Source organism: Patella vulgata, chromosome 5 (genome assembly GCF_932274485.2).
Source record: "Patella vulgata chromosome 5, xgPatVulg1.2, whole genome shotgun sequence".
Classification (NCBI taxonomy): Eukaryota; Metazoa; Mollusca; class Gastropoda; family Patellidae; genus Patella; species Patella vulgata.
In genome coordinates this window covers 3,113,629-3,133,105 of record NC_065883.2, presented here as the reverse complement: position 1 = coordinate 3,133,105, position 19,477 = coordinate 3,113,629, and the positions used below count along the sequence as shown (strand labels likewise).

Sequence of the window (19,477 nt, the reverse complement as noted above, 5' to 3'; positions counted from 1 at the left end):
CTGGGCCAACATATTGTTAAGAATTTATTTCAATAATTCACTTGCAGATAGGGGTCTTTAGCAGTGGGAGGAAACCGGAGGACCTCGTGATAATCCATGAGACTGGAAAGGCAATCCTACTCCTTTTAACACACAATTCAAACCACGCCACTTGATTCATTGACAGTCCTAATGATCTAAAGTGCATGCGTCAAACCATACCCCCCACCACCTTCATTGAAGGAAATCAGAAATTAGTCTGTACAATATTTCTATATCGATCACTTGAATGACTTGAAATCATATATTGATAATGATGTTTGAAAAACTAATTAATATTGTCATGAAAACACTCTTTGTAAGATCGACAAATATAACCTAGTGAATTTTTTTTTATTGGACCGAAAGTCAATTAATTATTCTGTGATTGTTGGAACCATCAGAATTTTGTTTGATGTAGCAGGATTGAATTGATACCACTTGGAATCGTGTTTTAGACGATTTGTTTTGCTACCGTCCCATTCAATGGCTTTCACTCATTAAACAATATTTATATACTTGAGTTTAAATCATTATATAAATACTGGTTGTTCTAGCCTAATAGGTCTAATTAAACAATGTTTATATACAAGTCTTTCATACTGGCTGTTCTATGTCCAAACTCCAAGGGCAGTGCCACAGCCAATTTATACTAATTAAACTATATCTATACTAATTAAAGTATATGTTTGTATATTTTCAGTTGATAATTGTGTAAATAATACTTGTGCTAACTCGGCTGTTTGTATTAATGGAGACTCAAATTATACCTGTAATTGTCCAACGGGTTGGCAGGGATGGCTTTGTGATACAGGTAAATCTCTTTACTGTTTCTTTGTGATACAGGTAAAAATTTATTTATCTCTATTGTGCACCTGACAACTACAGAGAGAAAGGGTGTGTATGGAGAGTGTGTGTATGGAGACAGAGCGAGAGAGAGAGAGAGAAAGGGTGTGTATAGAGAGAGAGGGTGTGTATAGAGAGAAAGTGTGTATGGAGAGAGAGGGTGTGAATGGAGACAGAGGTTGTGTATGGAGACAGGTGTATGGAGAGAGATGGTGTATGGCGAGAGAGAGAGGGTGTGTATAGAGAGAGAGGGTGTATGGATAGAGAGGGTGTGTATGGAGAGAGAGGGTGTGTATGAAAATGAAATGAAATGGGGTTTAACGTCATACTGTTCTGCTCCTATACTGGGCTAATGAAGACGGCATACGCCATACAGGGTGCTATGAGGGAAATTTTGCCCGGGCAGCGGCACTATCGCCTACTCTTATATCGAATTCCAACTGCCAGGGGATCTTTTACGTGCATTCCAATATATACACTGGACCTCGGTTTTTCGTCTCATCCGAAGGACTAGACAGCTGTACTTGTCAGGCCCTCCGTTCTGCACCACTGACAAGGGGAAATCACGCCGGAAAATCTGGATGAACTTTCTCAGCCAATGCAGGGATCGAACACCCGACCTCCAGGCTAGCGAGCCAGCGTCTTAAACATAATGATGTTTGAAAAACTAATTAATATTGTCATGAAAACACTCTTTGTAAGATCGACAAATATAACCTAGTGAATTTTTTTTTATTGGACCGAAAGTCAATTAATTATTCTGTGATTGTTGGAACCATCAGAATTTTGTTTGATGTAGCAGGATTGAATTGATACCACTTGGAATCGTGTTTTAGACGATTTGTTTTGCTACCGTCCCATTCAATGGCTTTCACTCATTAAACAATATTTATATACTTGAGTTTAAATCATTATATAAATACTGGTTGTTCTAGCCTAATAGGTCTAATTAAACAATGTTTATATACAAGTCTTTCATACTGGCTGTTCTATGTCCAACCTCCAAGGGCAGTGCCACAGCCAATTTATACTAATTAAACTATATCTATACTAATTAAAGTATATGTTTGTATATTTTCAGTTGATAATTGTGTAAATAATACTTGTGCTAACTCGGCTGTTTGTATTAATGGAGACTCAAATTATACCTGTAATTGTACAACGGGTTGGCAGGGATGGCTTTGTGATACAGGTAAATCTCTTTACTGTTTCTTTGTGATACAGGTAAAAATTTATTGTCCCCCGCCTTTCGAAGAAAGCAGGGGACTATTAAAATGGGTTCGTCCGTCTGTCTGTCCGTCTGTCTGTCTGTCTGTCCGTCTGTCTGTCCGTCACACTTTTTGGGACACAATAACTCTCTTCCTAATTGAGCTAGAATGTTCAAACTTGGTGTATGTGTTTATTAGGTCAATGCCTTGATGGAGTTCGAAGATGAGCATTTTCCGCTTAGGGTAAGCAGAGATAAGCAATTTGATTGGTTGATGCTTTGGGACACGATAACTCTCTTCCTAATTGGGCTAGAATGTTCAAACTTGGTGTATGTGTTGATTAGGTCAATGCCTTGATGGAGTTCGAAGATGAGCATTTTCCGCTTAGGGTAAGCAGAGATAAGCAATTTGATTGGTTGATGCTTTGGGACACGATAACTTTTAATTGAGCTAGAATGTTCAAACTTGGTGTATGTGTTTATTAGGTCAATGCCTTGATGGAGTTCGAAGATGAGCATTTTCCGCTTAGGGTAAGCAGAGATAAGCAATTTGATTGGTTGATACTTTGGGGCACGATAACTCTCTTCCTAATTGAGCTAGAATGTTCAAACTTGGTGTATGTGTTGATTAGGTCAATGCCTTGATGGAGTTCGAAGATGAGCATTTTCCGCTTAGGGTAAGCAGAGATAAGCAATTGATTGGTTGATGCTTTGGGACACGATAACTTTAGTTCTAATTAAGTGAGATTGATGAAACTTGGTGTATAGTTTCATTACAGTAATACCTTGACTAAGTTTGATAATGAGCATTTTCTGCTCAGGGTAAGCAGAGCGATACGCAATTTGATTGGTCGAGACTTTGGAAAACAATAACTCTCCTACTTTGATTGTCCCCCGCCTTTCGAAGAAAGCAGGGAACTATTAAAATGGGTTCGTCCGTCTGTCTGTTTGTCTGTCTGTCCGTTCCGCTTATGGTAAGCAGAGATAAACAATTTGATTGGTTGATCTTCGAATTGAGTAAATGTTCATGCTTATTGTCCCCCGCCTTTCGAAGAAAGCAGGGAACTATTAAAATGGGTTCGTCCGTCTGTCTGTTTGTCTGTCCGTTCCGCTTAGGGTAAGCAGAGATAAACAATTTGATTGGTTGATGCTTTGGGACACTATAACTTTAGTTCTAATTAAGTAGATAAACAATTTGATTGATTGATGCTTTGGGACACTATAACTTTAGTTCTAATTAAGTGAGAGTGATGAAACTTGGTGTATAGTTTCATTACAGTAATACCTTGACTAAGATCGATAATGAGCATTTTCTGCTCAGATTAAGCAGAGCGATAAGCAATTTGATTTGCTGAGACTTTGGAACACAATAACTCTCCTTCGAATTGAGTTAAAATGTTCAAAATTGGTGTGTATGCTTATTGTCCCCCGCCTTTCGAAGAAAGCAGGGGACTATTAAAATGGGTTCGTCCGTCGTCTGTTTGTCTGTCTGTCCGTCACACTCCTTCGAATTGAGTTAAAATGTTCAAAATTATTATAACCAGGTATTGATAAAAGCATCAATTGAGCAATTCCAATACAATCCAATACAATGAATATAGGCAAGGTAAATAAACAAATAAATGGAAAAAACAAATTGAAAAAGAAACTATTATAAATTAATTAAAAATGTAGTATGCAATAATGAATTGACATTTAATGACAGAAAGAAAACAGTGAACTTTGCACAACTTGCAGCAAGATGGAAAATAGACCCGTTGATACAACCAAACTCTAGATCTGTAGGCATAGAGCATGTTTTCCCCTTAATATGCTATAATTATTCCATCAAAAACATTGTATGCTTAGACTATAAGTAAAGATATACTGTTTGATTGTTCAATACTTTGTAAAAGATAATTTGTGATAAATTTATATGTGTCCTCTAATTATTTTCCTATTTCGGCGGGGGACATCAGCCTCACTGTTGGCTTGTTTATCTCTATTGTGCACCTGACAACTACAGAGAGAAAGGGTGTGTATGGAGAGTGTGTGTATGGAGACAGAGTGAGAGAGAGAGAGAGAGAGAAAGGGTGTGTATAGAGAGAGAGGGTGTGTATAGAGAGAAAGTGTGTATGGAGAGAGAGGGTGTGAATGGAGACAGAGGTTGTGTATGGAGACAGGTGTATGGAGAGAGATGGTGTATGGCGAGAGAGAGAGGGTGTGTATAGAGAGAGAGGGTGTATGGATAGAGAGGGTGTGTATGGAGAGAGAGGGTGTGTATGAAAATGAAATGAAATGAAATGGGGTTTAACGTCATACTGTTTTGCTCCTATACTATGCTAATGAAGACGGCATACGCCATACAGGGTGCTATGAGGGAAATTTTGCCCGGGCAGCGGCACTATCGCCTACTCTTATATCGAATTCCAACTGCCAGGGGATCTTTTACGTGCATTCCAATATATACACTGGACCTCGGTTTTTCGTCTCATCCGAAGGACTAGACAGCTGTACTTGTCAGGCCCTCCGTTCTGCACCACTGACAAGGGGAAATCACGCCGGAAAATCTGGATGAACTTTCTCAGCCAATGCAGGGATCGAACACCCGACCTCCAGGCTAGCGAGCCAGCGTCTTAACCACCTAGCCACTGTCGCTCCCCAGGGTGTGTATGGAGAGAGAGAGGGTGTGTATAGTGAGAGAGAGGGTGTGTATGGAGAGAGAGGGTGTGTATGGAGAGAGACGGTGTGTATGGAGAGAGAGGGTGTGTATAGTGAGAGAGGGTGTGTATGGAGAGAGAGGGTGTGTATGGAGAGAGACAGTGTGTATGGAGAGAGAGAGGGTGTGTATAGTGAGAGAGAGGGTGTGTATGGAGAGAGAGGGTGTGTATAGTGAGAGAGAGTGTGTGTATGGAGAGAGAGAGAGGGTGTGTATGGAGAGAGAGGGTGTGTATGGAGAGAGACAGTGTGTATGGAGAGAGAGGGTGTGTATAGTGAGAGAGAGGGTGTGTATGGAGAGAGAGGGTGTGTATAGTGAGAGAGAGGGTGTGTATAGTGAGAGGGAGGGTGTATAGTGAGAGAGAGGGTGTGTATGGAGAGAGAGGGTGTGTATAGTGAGAGAGAGGGTGTGTATGGAGAGAGAGGGTGTGTATGGAGAGAGAGGGTGTGTATAGTGAGAGAGAGGGTGTGTATGGAGAGAGAGGGTGTGTATAGTGAGAAAGAGTTTGTGTATGAGAGAGAGAGGGTGTGTATGGAGAGAGAGAGGGTGTATAGTGAGAGAGCGGGTGTGAATGGAGAGAGAGGGTGTGTATAGTGAGAGAGAGGGTGTGTATGGAGAGAGAGGGTGTGTATGAGAGAAAGAGTTTGTGTATGAGAGAGAGAGGGTGTGTATGGTGAGAGAGAGGGTGTGTATGAAGATGGAGAGAGAGAGGGTGTGTATAGTGAGAGAGAGGGTATGTATGGAGAGAGAGAGAGAGAGAGAGAGAGAGAGAGAGAGATGATATATGGAGAGGGGTATGTATCTGTACCAGCTATTGTCTTACAACATTATTCCATAGCTGATAGGACTATCTGTCCCATTTGACATAAAAAAGTATTGACTTTAAATATTTACATAAATCACCTTCAATATTGGGGGGGGGGGGGTGGATGGCCAAATGGTTAGCATGTGTGCGCTGTATCATAAGACCTGTCATTGAGTCAACTGGCGTGGTTTCGAATCCCCGGTTGTACGTGACATGGAGTAGTGTCGTCTGCTAAAGACCCCAAAGCGCAAGCTAATGATGTAAATAAAATTGAACCATATGTTAGTCCCGAAATGACCTAGTTTGTGTTGAGTGGACGTTAAATCCCATTTCTCTTTTACCTTCAATATTATTTATGCCATGATATTGTTTTAGATGTAGATGATTGTACACCATCATCGTGTTCAAACAACGGAACCTGTGTTGACAATGGTACAAATTCAGTTAATTGTTCCTGTACCAGTGGATGGGAAGGTCCGACATGCACACAAGGTAAAATAATTGTGTTAATTTTTTAAAGATGCATTATCTAAGAGCCAAATCTGCCTATTGCCGATCTATATTTTTGCTTCAGATGTTATATAAATTATTATGTAGACATATATTCACACGATTAGCCTATAATCAACTCTCTAGATCTTCGGATGGCCAAGATTTACATGGATTAGAACACCTGTGACATTTTTAATATTTAACAATAAAATGGATAATCAAGACGAAGTCTCCATTGTCTACGCTATATACATCTTCAGTTATAAGTTCGCTCAGAATAAAGTGATTTGAATGCAATTTTTAATTTTTTCGTTTTGCGTTCTCTATTTTTGAACTATTACAGCAACTCATTGTCTGAATCTTAAATTCTTTTACGTGTACGCTTATGTGTCCCAACTGAATCACTATACATTGTCTATTGCCAGGCCCTCCGTCCTGCACAACCACGCCGGAACCACGCCGGAAAATCCTGATGAACCTTGACGGTCGACACAAGGGTCAAACAGGGGTTTCCAGGTCAGCGAGCCAACGTCTCACTCACTGAGTCACAGAGAATCCGAGTGTTTTATTCGATGACCTTTAAACATACATTGTGCAAGAGCTAAATCTGTCTATTGTAGGGCATTCCTTAGGCCTGAAATGTTATTTAAATTAGACATTAATTAAATTATCCAGACCATAATCAACTCTCGATGTCATCTTATGTGTCAGATGTTCACTGGATTTGAATCCAATTTGCTGCTCAACGCTCATTGATGATTAAATCCAAAAATGGATAATCGAGACTTAAGTTTTTATCGTAACGACTTTAGTAATGATGATCGATTAAATCCAAAAATGGATAATCGAGACTTATGTTTTTATCATAACGACTTTAGTAATGATGATCGAGGCTAGGCCTAAAATTCAATTGCTAATATATTTGTTCAGAGTGGAGCAATTTGACTGAATTTTTTTTAGCATATTCCAATTACATTATCTAGTGTTTAACTATTGTAGTGAGAACTGTCAGCTCTTTATCTTATCTCCCATATTGTATCTTTAATCAAAGGTTTTCAGTGAGTTTATTTTGTTTTCAGATGTGAATGATTGTAATCCCAATCCATGTAGCAATAATGGAACATGTATGGATCTTGGAACGAATTCATTCAACTGTACCTGTCCAACCGGATGGTTAGGTGCTAACTGTTCACAAGGTAAATATTTCCAAAATAGGCGAAGGGTGGGGGTTATGACAACACTCCCTTAAAGGAGTAGTAGAGGCTATACAGACCAGTAGATATATGTTTCTGTTGGACCAAAATAGGCGAAGGGTGGGGGTTATGACATATGTTGATATATGTTTCTGTTGGACCAAAATAGGGGAGGTGGGGGGGGGGAGAACAAAACTCCCTTAAAAAAATAGCAGAGACTAGACAGACCAGTAGATCTATGTAGCTGTAAAATCAAACGATGATGCCCGAGTGGAGAGTAGACAAGAATAGATAATTCAAAAACCCTGTTCAACACTTAGACAAAAGATATTTGAGTTCAACAGAGCGATGGTTTATTCATCATAATGTTTTGGATTGTACAATCCTTTTTGAAAAGATTGAAATGTTTATAGCAGAAGATTATACGATAGTTTGATTTTTGAAGTGCATGGATCTTTACTAATTAGACAATGATTGTACTAAGTACTAATTAGACTATACCCCTACTAATTAAACTATATTGGTACTAATTAAACTATATTGGTACCAATTAGACTATATCTCTACCAATTAAACTATATCTCTACTAATTAAACTATATTGATACTAATTAGACTATTTTGGTACTAATTAAACTATAATTGTACTAATTAATCTCTACTAATTAGACTATATCTGTACCAATTAAACTATATCTGTACAATTTATACTATATCTCTACTAATTACACTATATCTCTACTAATTACATTATATCTATATCTATAAACTATATCTATACTAATTAAAGTATGTTGGTACTAATTAAACTATAGTGCTACTAATTACATTATATCTATACCAATTAGACAATATCTATACTAATTAAACTATATCTTTGTATTAATTAGACTATATATTTGTATATTTTCAGTTGATAATTGTGTAAATAATAGTTGTGCTAACGGGGCTGTTTGTATTAATAGAGACTCAAATTATACCTGTAATTGTACAACAGGTTGGCAGGGATGGCTTTGTGATACAGGTAAATCACTTTACTCTCTTGGGGGTTGGATGGCCGAATGGTTAGCATGTGTGGGCTGTATTATTCGGTTTGTCATTGAGTCAACTGGTGGGGTTTCGATTCCCTGGTTGTACGTGACAAGGAGTAGGGTCTTCTGTCCATCCTAGTGGATTGTCTCCGGGACCTCCGGTTTCCTACTCGAATTATTGAAATAAAAATGAGCCGTGTGTTAGTCCCGAAATGACCTAGTTTTTTTCGAGTTGACGTTAAACCCCATTTCTCTCTCTCTCTTTATTCTCTCTTTGTGGTTCGTCAGGATTTTCCGGCTTGGTCCCCCCTTGAGAGTGGTGCAGGCCGAAGGGCTGGCAGGGTACAATGTGTAGTCGTTCGGACGTAAAGAAAAACTGAGGTCATGTGTACACATTGGCGAGCAGGTAAAAGAACCCTTGGCAGTTGGACTTTGAATTAAGAGTAGGCCGTAGTGCTGCTGTTCAGCCAAACTGTTCTCCAAAGTACACTGCATGGCATATGCCCGTCTTCATTAGCCTAGTCAGAGCAGAACAGTAGGACGTTAAACCCCATTTCATTTCACTTGTTACCTTGTCATTGAAATAAATTTAAACCATATGTTAGTTCCGAAATGACCTAGTCTGTGTCGAGTGGACGTTAAATCCCATTTCTCTCTTGCTCTTTTACGTGTACTCCAATGTGTACCCGGGGCCATGTTTTTTTTGTCCCTTCTGAATGACTATACGTCATATGCTGAAATATGCTGAAAATTTCAGACAAATTGCTCCACTCTGAACAAATATATTAGTGTTTGAATTTTAGGCCGAGCCTTGATTATCATTACTAAATTCGGAACGATAAAAAACATCTGTTTGTACTAGAGGAATTGGGTGGCCTAATTGTCTTATGTCTAACACATGCACTCTAGATCATAAGGTCTGCTGTCCTTGAGTCAAGTGGCGTGGTTTGGATTCCACACTTGTATGTGGCAAGGAGTAGGGTCACCTGCCCGACCTTGTGGGTATTTTCCCTTCCCTCTATTTTCCTCCAACAGCTAAAGACCCCTACCCTGAAATAAAGTTGAACAGAATGTTAGTCCAAAAATGACCTAGTCTGTATCGAGTGGATGTTAAACCCCATTGTTTTCTCTCTCTACCTCTCTCTATAACAACACAAAGCAGTTTGTGCTCAGTTCTTTGAAATAAAGAGTGTTTAGGGTCTATTTTTTGGTACCAGCTGGATAATTAAGGCACAGCTATGAGGGAAACTTTGCCTGCTCTTCATCAAAGTCCAGCTGTCAAGGGTTCTTATTTGTCTAAACAACTGGATGATGTTCCTTCTGTACGACTGAAAAGGGGAAACCACTCCGTCCTCCACCATTGACAAGGGGAAACCACTCTGTCCACCACCCCTGACAAGGGGACAACACTCCATCCTACACCACTGACAAAGGGAACAACACTCTATCCTACACCACTGTTCACTGAGCCACCATGGCTCTCAATGAATTATTGGAGTTTGGTGGCATGCTAACTGAACCATCCCGATCACCATTGAATTATTGGAGTTTGGTGGCATGCTAACTGAACCATCCCGATCCCTATTGAATTATTGGAGTTCGGTGGCATGCTTACTGAACCATCCCGGCCCCCATTGAATTATTGGAGTTTGGTGGCATGCTAACTGAACCATCCCGATCACCATTGAATTATTGGACTTTGGTGGCATGCTAACTGAACCATCCCGATCCGTATTGAATTATTGGACTTTGGTGGCATGCTAACTGAACCATTCCGACCCCCATTGCATTATTGGATTTTGGTGGCATGCTAACTGAACCATCCCGACCCCCATTGAATTATTGGAGTTTGGTGGTATGCTGACTGAACTGTCCCGGTTCCCAATGGATTATTGGAGTTTGGTGGCATGTTAACTGAATCATCTTGGCTCCCATTAAATTTTCTGAGGCTTGCTAACTGAACCATCTTGGCCCTGATTAAATTGGAGCTCGGAGGAATACTAACTCCCTATCCTATTCATTTTTAAAAGCTAGTAGATGATCGACAGCTCAATATGGTAAAGCCTTATATTGATCTGTTGTCATGGTAATGGTAAGCCAGCGTGAAACTTGCTGAACCACCAGAACTCGCTACTTCTCTACCCCCCCCCCCAACCCCCCCAAGGAGTTCACATGGTTAACAAACCTTACTGTGGCAGACCCAGAATTTTTGGTTAGGGAGGCCCCGGGGGGTCTTCCACCGACTCTTTAATTTGGTAAAGGTTATGGTGTTCATTGAGATTGCGGGGTATATCAGGACCCCATCTACATCACCACAACCAACAAAAAACTCCAATTTACATGTTTCATAGAAACGGATTAATTAATGAATATTTTGGACAAATGATTATAACTAATTTGTAATTATGTTATTTGCAGACGTTAATGATTGCAATCCATCTCCATGTCAACATGGAGCTTGTAACGACACTGGAATCAACTCTTACTCATGTAACTGTACCACTGGATATTTGGGTTTAAATTGTTCACAAGGTAAAAAATACGTAAATTATTTTATTCTTTATCCCATCATGTAAAGTAAAATAAATTTTGATGCACTCTGACTTATATTAGTGGATTGGGTGGTCGAATGGTTTAACACATGCACGCTGTATCAAAAAGCCTGTCATTGAGTCAACTGGCGTGGTTTCGAATCCCCAGTTGTACGTGACAAGGGTCGCCTGTTCAACCTCGTTGGTTTTCTCCGGGTCCTCTGGTTTCTTGCCACTGCTAAAGATCCCTACGCGCAAGGCTATATCGCTACTAATTACGCTATATCTGTATCAATTAAACTATATATCTACTAATTAGACTATGTTGGTACTAATTAGACTATATCTCTACTAATTAAACTATATCGATACTAATTAAACTATATCGATACTAATTAGACTATATCTATACTAATTAGACTATATCTATGTTACTAATGAGACTATATATGTATTAATTAGACTATATTGGTACGAATTAGACTATATTGGTACTAATTAGACTATATCCATACTAATTAGACAATATCTATACTAATTAGACTATATCTGTACCAATTAGACTATATTTCTACTAATTAATGTTGGTACTAATTAAACTATATTGCTACTAATTAGACTATATTTCTACTAATTAAACCATATATGTACTAATTAGACTATATCTCTACTAATTAAACCATATATGTACTAATTAGACTATATTGCTACTAATTACGCTATATCTGTATCAATTAAACTATATATCTGCTAATTAGACTATGTTGGTACTAATTAGACTACATATCTATATCTGTACTAATTAAACTATATATCTACTAATTAGACTATGTTGGTACTAATTAGACTATATATCTACATCTGTACTAATTAAACTATATCGATTACTATTTAGACTATATTTGTACTGACTAAATTATATCGATTACTAATTAGACTATATTTGTACTGACTAAACTATATCGATTACTAATTAGACTATACTTGTACTGACTAAACTATATCTTTATATTAATTAGACTATATATTTGTATATTTTCAGTTGATCATTGTGTAAATAATACTTGTGCTAACGGGGCTGTTTGTATTAATGGAGACTCTAATTATACTTGTGATTGTACAACAGGTTGGCAGGGATGGATTTGTGAAACAGGTAAATCACTTTACTATCTATTTGTGATACAGGTAAATCTCTTTTTTTTCTCTTTGTCATACAGGTAAATCACTTTACTTTTATTAACATGCTACCAATATTTTTAGTACGGTAGCTAATCTGACATCAAATTATTTCCAAATTCTTATTGTAATTTTTGTTTACCAGGATTTCAATGTTTTACTCAGTACCTTGAGCTCGAGAGAAGTCGCATCAGTCATGTTTAATCATTTGGTTTCTCTGGTACCTAATTTATAGCTGTTGCCTTCATGTCATATTTCTGATAGACCACTTTAACTCTTCCTACCCATGTCCATTGTGAATTGGTATTCTATTTAGGCCCTCTTTTTGATGCATTTCTTCTTATCATGTCATAGTAAATGGCTTTCACACACAGGCTATACGATATACCGGAAAACACTGGAAAACACCGGTATTTTCCGGTATTTAGTGTGTTTTCCGGTATTTAGTGTGTTTTCCTGTGTTTTTCGGTATTCAGTATAAAATGGTGTTTTCCGTTTGTTTTCTGGTGTTTTCTGGTTGTTTTCCTGTGTTTTCCGGTATATAGAATTGCTGTTGACACATCCACTATCACATTTTGGATTGTTTGTACCACACCTGTCAACAGGGGGTCCTCTCAGCTTAGAATTGAGAAGTTACTGAAGTCCTCAAGGGCAGGGCTGTCTTGACACCATCAGTGTTTAAACATTAAAAACCATGCTGTACGCAGCTAACATTAATCAACACAAACGTTTGAACAGAAAGTCACAACATACATAGGGCCAAGATGGTTCAGTTAGCAAGCCTCAGAAAATTTAATGGGAGCCAATATGGTTCAGTTAGCATGCCCACACGTTAAGAAGGCCCTGCCTCCAGACGCTGGTTACATCTGTTTTCATGTACTACTGTCAAATTATTGGATGGGGCTAGGATTTGAACGGCTCTGATTGTGTTTTCATGTTCTACTGTTGGATGGGGCTGGGGTTCCAACGGCTCTGGTTGTATTTTCATGTACTACTGTTGGCTGGGGCTGGGGTTCCAAATACTCTGATTGTGTTTTCATGTACTATTACTGGATGGGGCTGGGGGCTCCAACAGCTCTGGTTGTATTTTCATTTACTACAGTCAAGTTATTGGATGGGGCTGGGATTCAAATGGCTCTGGTTGTGTTTTCATGTTTTACTATGTTATATTTTTTTTTACAGACGTCAATGACTGTATGAATGATACGTGTCTAAATGATGGAGTCTGTACGGATAACGGAACCAATTCATTCATCTGTAACTGTACCCGTGGTTGGATGGGAAAAACTTGTACAGAGGGTATATATTTATACATATCTAGAAAATTACAATTTTCACCATTTCTTATATTTTGTTATTAGACAAAAGACAGATTTATGAATTCGGTACTCTTACAAAACGTCCAAATAAAGGTGTTTTATTGCGAATTTGATCTTTTGTGTCGATATTTATAGAGTCACTTTGGTGAAAATCTCAATTTCGATTAAAATCAATATTTACACTTGTTTTGTCTGTAGCTAATAATTAGACTTTGTGCATTCCGACATATTTTGCCAGCATGGGTTACATATTTTGTTATTAGACAATAAGACATATCCCAAATAAAATTAAACAAAATCAAACACCAAATGATATGTTGCTTTCATGTAGAGACAGAGAGAGAAAGAGAGAGAGAGAGTGTCCACCCGACACAGACGAGGTCATTTCGGGATTAACATGTTTCTTTTTATTTTATTTCAATATTTCACTTATGCGTAGGGGTCTTTAGCAGTGAGAGAAAAGCAGAGGACCTGGAGAAAATCCACGAGGTTGGACACACGACCTTGTCACATACAACCGGGGAATTGAAACCAAATCAGTTGACTCAAAGACAGATCTTATGATGCAACGCGCACGCGCTAACCATTCGGCCATCCAACCCCACATAAAATTGAAACAAAATGAACTGAGATAAGGAAGATAAGTATACTCCATGTACTGTGCTATGAGGGGAATTTTGCCCCGACAGCGGCACTACAGCCTCCTCTTGTTTTGAATTCTAACCGTCAAGGGTACGTTTACATGCACGCCAATGTTTACACAGGATCTCCGTTTTCCGTTTCATCCAAATAACTAGACTATGTTTTTTTGCCAGGCCCTCTGTCCTGCACCACTGACACGGGGAAACCTTGACGGAAAATCACGAGGAAGCGACTTACTCACTGAGCCACAGCGGCTTCCCACAACATAAAGATGATGTGCCTTTGATCTTTTTATTCTGATCTATTTTAGATGTTAACGAATGTGCTGACAATCCGTGTAATAATGGAACATGCAGCCAGGATATGGGATCTGGTGATTACAACTGTACGTGTCCCGTGGATTTTAGAGGAAAAAACTGTGATCTAGGTGGGTCAAAATTATCATTAGAATCTGTGGGCTTCGATATACGATGTTATTGTATCAGGGATGTAAATACGTGCTGTGCTGTAATTAGACTTGGGGACACCTGTAGATTATTCTGTCCTGTGGTACTTCCTGCGGACTTGGTCGTGAGCTTACCTGATAGAGGTGTAAAGATTACCTGTCTGGGTTTGTTGGTTTGATTCCCAACAGGAGTTTTGATTACAGAAATGTTTGATTGACTGTCTAAGCAAGGTCAAAGATGTTAACTGAACAAAATAAGATCTGATTGATTCAGTAGATGGGATCCCTTTGAGAACTTAATGACACTTGTTATAGTATGTTTACAACAGGCAAATACTTACTTATAAAATACTTGTTATATTATGTTTACAGCAGGCAAATACTTATTTATAAAATACTTGTTATATCATGTTCACAGCAGGCAAATACTTCTTTATAAAATACTTGTTATATTATGTTTACAACAGGCAAATACCTACTTATAAAAGACTTGCTATATGTTCACATTGATCAAATACTTACTTATAAAATACTTGTTATATTATATTCCCAGTAGGCAAATACTTAAAAAAATACTTGTTATTTTATGTTAACAGCGATCAAATACTTTTTTATAAAATATTTGTTATATTATTTTCACTGCGGACGTCAATCACCAGTCGATATGAAAGTTACATGATCAAATACTAACTTAGAAAATACTTTCTAAAATTTATTTTGAATTGACCAATTTGCCAGAGTACAAATGAACCACCATGACTCCCTTAGCAACAGATGAACACATACTACTGTGTGCTGCATTTAGATCAAATGCACACCAGAAAATATTTAAAGTGAACTGACAAAGGTAAACCACACCAGTAAATCCCAAGAAAATTTCATCCAGAAATGATGTTAAATTATTCTATATTTATTCCAGTTAAGAATGATTGTGAACCAAATCCATGTTATAATAACATAACATGTACAGATGGCATAGCCGACTTTACTTGTGATTGTCCCAGTACCCTCACTGGTAAAACTTGTCATGAAGGTTAGTAAATACTTGCTCACTAGTAAAACTTGTCATAATGGTTAGTAAATCTTTGCTCACTAGTAAAACGTGTCATTAAAGTTAGTAAGCAATTCATTCATACTTTAATTGTTTAAACAGCATTTAGTAACTGAATGAGAAATGGGGATTAACGTCCTACTGTTCTGCTCCTACTGGGCTAATAAAGACGGGCATACGCCATACAGTGTGCTGTGAGGGAAATTTTGCCCGGACAGCGGCACTATCGCCTACTCTTGTATCGATTTCCAACTGCCAAGGGAACTTTTACGTGCATGCCAATGTGTTTAGGGACCTCGTTATTTTTTATCTGATCTGAACGACTAGACAGCTGTCCTTGTCAGACCCTCTATCCTACACCACTGACAATAGGAAACTGCTCGGAAAATCCCGATGTACTTTTTCAGCCAATACCGGGAACAAACCCGCGAGATCTCCAGACTAGCGAGCCAGCGTCTTACCCACTTAATGAGAATAACGCGTAACACTATATGTTTATATGTGCACATTACAAAATGGCCCCCCAAAACCATAGGGTACACGACTCGTGTACTGATTATAAAATGTTAATTGTGTCTAAAATATTGGATATTAGAATCCTATAGTTTCACGGTAATATAACAACATAAATATAAATTGAAATTGATCAATATTGAATTCTAATTTTGAATATTATGGAAAAATATTAAGTTACAGACTTAGCTCCTTTAAATGGAATCAAATGGCGCTTAATGTCTTGTCAACAAAGTACTTTGGTCAAATTAGACTAAATATGGTGTTTTTCATTTCAATGAGTATGTGTGCAATGCGTGAGGCATGTAGAACTTTGCGTAGGCAGTGGTATTTCGCCTTCTATTCATGGAATTTGAATTGCCAAGGGTTCTTTTATAAGTAAGGCAATGTGTAAAGAGACCTCAGTTTTTCTTCTCACTTAAAATACGATCTATATTTCGTTTTGATTTTTATACTTTCGATGGCCTCTACTACATGAAGATATGACAAGTTGCGTTAGGGGTCGTACAAGCGGCTTTTGACCCTATGACGTCAGACATTGATTAATCAATCAGCATTGACGTTTCTAGTGGTTTACCCACAGTTCTGTGCATCGCACGCCACGAACTCACCGTAACAGACCATTTCATTGGTTAATCCCTCACATCAACCAGAACTCAGGTTATATAACAACTCTTCCAGATCCTAGTGTAGTAAAGACAAGTAAAACAAAATTTTAAACTATAAAAATGAAATGAAATACGATCTGTGTTTTAATCAGATTGTGACTTACCCTGTTTTATGTAATATTAGATGTGAAAGAAATTGTTATTCGGATAACGGATACACACCCACATGCTCTATAACCCCCTAGAAACCCCCCTATGTATCTGACTTACACTGTTTTCATGTCTGTTTATGTATTATTAACCCCCCTCGAAATCCCCTTTGTGTCTGACTTACCCTGTTTTCATGCCTGTTTTTGTATTATTAGATGTGAAAGAATGTTCTGAAGAAGGAAGATGTTTAAATGGAGGATATTGTCAGGAATTGATGGGTGATTATGATTGTATCTGTGAAAAAAATTGGAAAGGCGACAACTGTTCGGAAGGTTCGTACAAATGACTTCTTCATTATTCTGTCTTATTAGGCTAAATCTATTTGTTAAGGCCAGCTCAATTTTCGTCAATGTCGCTGAGATGTAAATAAGATTAGAGCATGTGATTGTTGGCGAGATTTTAGGTTAGGGTTAGGGTAAGCGTTGCGGCTAGGTCCAGGGTTAGGTTTAAGAATTTGGGGGAGAGGTTAAGTCTCCACGTAGGCACTGACCTAGGATGATGTTTAGATCTTGTGACCTATGACGAAAAATTGAGCTATAATGGAGTATTTTTGTAAACAGTGTAATGGAATATTGTGTAGTTTAAATATAAATAGTTATTATATAGTTCACATGTAATTATAATATTATCAGGCCTGGATATATAAGGCACCTGATGTGATAATTTGTTTATGACAAAGTCTGTGACAGGTACCTTGCATGTATGTGCAGGCTTGTATAGTATATATTATATATTATAAATATATTGACTAGTGTATATTATAGATGTATTGACTAGTATATATTATAGATATATTGAGTAGTATGTATTAGATATATTGCGTAGTATGTATTAGATATATTGACTAGTATATATTATAGATATATTGACTAGTATGTATTATATATGTATTGACCAGTGTATATTATAGATATATTGACTAGTATATATTATATATGTATTGACTAGTGTATATTATAGATATATTGACTAGTATGTATTATAGATATATTGACTAGTGTACATTATAGATATATTGACTAGTATATATTATAGATATATTGACTAGTATGTATTATATATGTATTGACTAGTATATATTATAGATGTATTGACTAGTATATATTATAGATATATTGACTAGTTTATATTATAGATATATTGACTAGTTTATATTATATATGTATTGACTAGTATATATTATAGATATATTGACTAGTTTATAGATATATTGACTAGTATATATTATAGATATATTGACTAGTATGTATTATAGATGTATTGTGACTAGTATATATTATAGATATATTGACCAGTGTATATTATAGATATATTGACTAGTATATATTATAGATGTATTGACTAGTATATATTATATATTATAGATGTAAATGAGTGTTCTGATCAATGTAATGGTCCAGGTATGAATTGTACCAATACAGAAGGATCCTTCCTGTGTGAATGTTCTCCAGGTTATATGATGAAAGGAGCTACCTGTATAGGTGAGAAAATTTAATTAACGCCCACAAACTGATCAGACTTCATTTAACTGAACAAACATGTATTTATTCGAGATCTCCAGGTTAGTGAGCCAACGTCTCACTCGGCAAACCTCGGCAGATTCCGATACCCTACATCTAACCTCGGCTGTATGATAGTAATTGATATGTACCTACGCCCATACATTTGCGATGCGGCTACCGGTTTACTTTAACAGGAAAACGTGCCGATTTTACAAAAAAGTCCCAAAATGGCGTCTTTTGTCGAGTGTATATAACTAAACGAGCAGAGATATTGTCTCAAGGCTGCTGGTTTGATATAATTCCCTGGTAATTCCCCAAACCCAATGCCAAACTTGACGTTTGTTGATATAATACACTCTCCACAGAAATCTCCATGGGCGCAGCCATTTTTCATCCGGGACCTTTAAAATAGTTCCAATATGGCTGAATTCGTCATACAGCCGAGATTAGATGCGTAGAATCTGTCGAGGTTTGCCGAATGCCAACGTCTTAGTCAGTGAACCACGGTGGCTCCCTGCCACTGGATAGTTTGACTTGTTGCTCCATTAGTGTATTTGTGACTATTTGTATATTACGATATGTGTTTTTATTTCAGAGATGATGATATTACCGAATAAAGAGAATGCTATGAAATATATGATGAAGAATGAAGTCGTTGGACCGATATCTGTTGACTGTAGAATACCATACTTTAATAACCTCTATCATTCTATCTATGTAAGTTACTTATGTAATAATAATAATAATAATAATCACTTTATTTCAAAAGGGTGGAAAATTAGGCCTGGGGCCTTTCTTACATTTTGCCCTTTTAACAACACCAAACATGCATAAAATCCGGAACAAATGTTTTACATAATGATAATAAATGTATTAGATGTGCTGTTTGATAAATGTGAAAATATTTACACTATGAGAGGTATGAATAGAATTATACATGAACAGTATTTGCTCGAAGATACGTATGAATAGTTTTATACAAAAGATATGTACATGGATGGAGGGGTGTGTGGCCAAGTGGTCTAATGGATGCATTTTAGAAATGAAATGAAATGAGGTTTACCGTCCTACTGTTCTGCTCCTATACTGGGCTAATGAAGACGGGCATACGCCATACAGTGTACTATGCGGAAAATTTTGCCCGAACAGCGGCACTACGGCCTACTCTTATATCGAATTCCAACTGTCAAG

General features: G+C 37.5%; 1 protein-coding gene across 3 annotated transcripts in view; it reads left to right on the top strand.

Moving 5' to 3' along the window:
- LOC126821014 (mucin-like protein) overlaps positions 1-19,477 on the top strand; it is a 94,804-nt gene that overhangs the window by 30,864 nt on the left and 44,463 nt on the right. For 2 of the 3 annotated variants that reach the window (XM_056101501.1, XM_056101500.1), the window contains exons 2-13: positions 722-832; positions 5,950-6,066; positions 7,146-7,262; positions 8,172-8,282; positions 10,708-10,821; positions 11,863-11,973; positions 13,179-13,295; positions 14,268-14,384; positions 15,322-15,435; positions 16,940-17,056; positions 18,149-18,265; positions 18,882-19,003. In XM_056101501.1, coding sequence (XP_055957476.1) covers positions 722-832; positions 5,950-6,066; positions 7,146-7,262; positions 8,172-8,282; positions 10,708-10,821; positions 11,863-11,973; positions 13,179-13,295; positions 14,268-14,384; positions 15,322-15,435; positions 16,940-17,056; positions 18,149-18,265; positions 18,882-19,003 — 1,385 coding nt within the window. Of the gene's footprint in view, positions 1-721; positions 833-1,944; positions 2,057-5,949; positions 6,067-7,145; positions 7,263-8,171; positions 8,283-10,707; positions 10,822-11,862; positions 11,974-13,178; positions 13,296-14,267; positions 14,385-15,321; positions 15,436-16,939; positions 17,057-18,148; positions 18,266-18,881; positions 19,004-19,477 lie in introns of those variants that run through there. The other variant, XM_056101502.1, reaches the window with a different exon arrangement.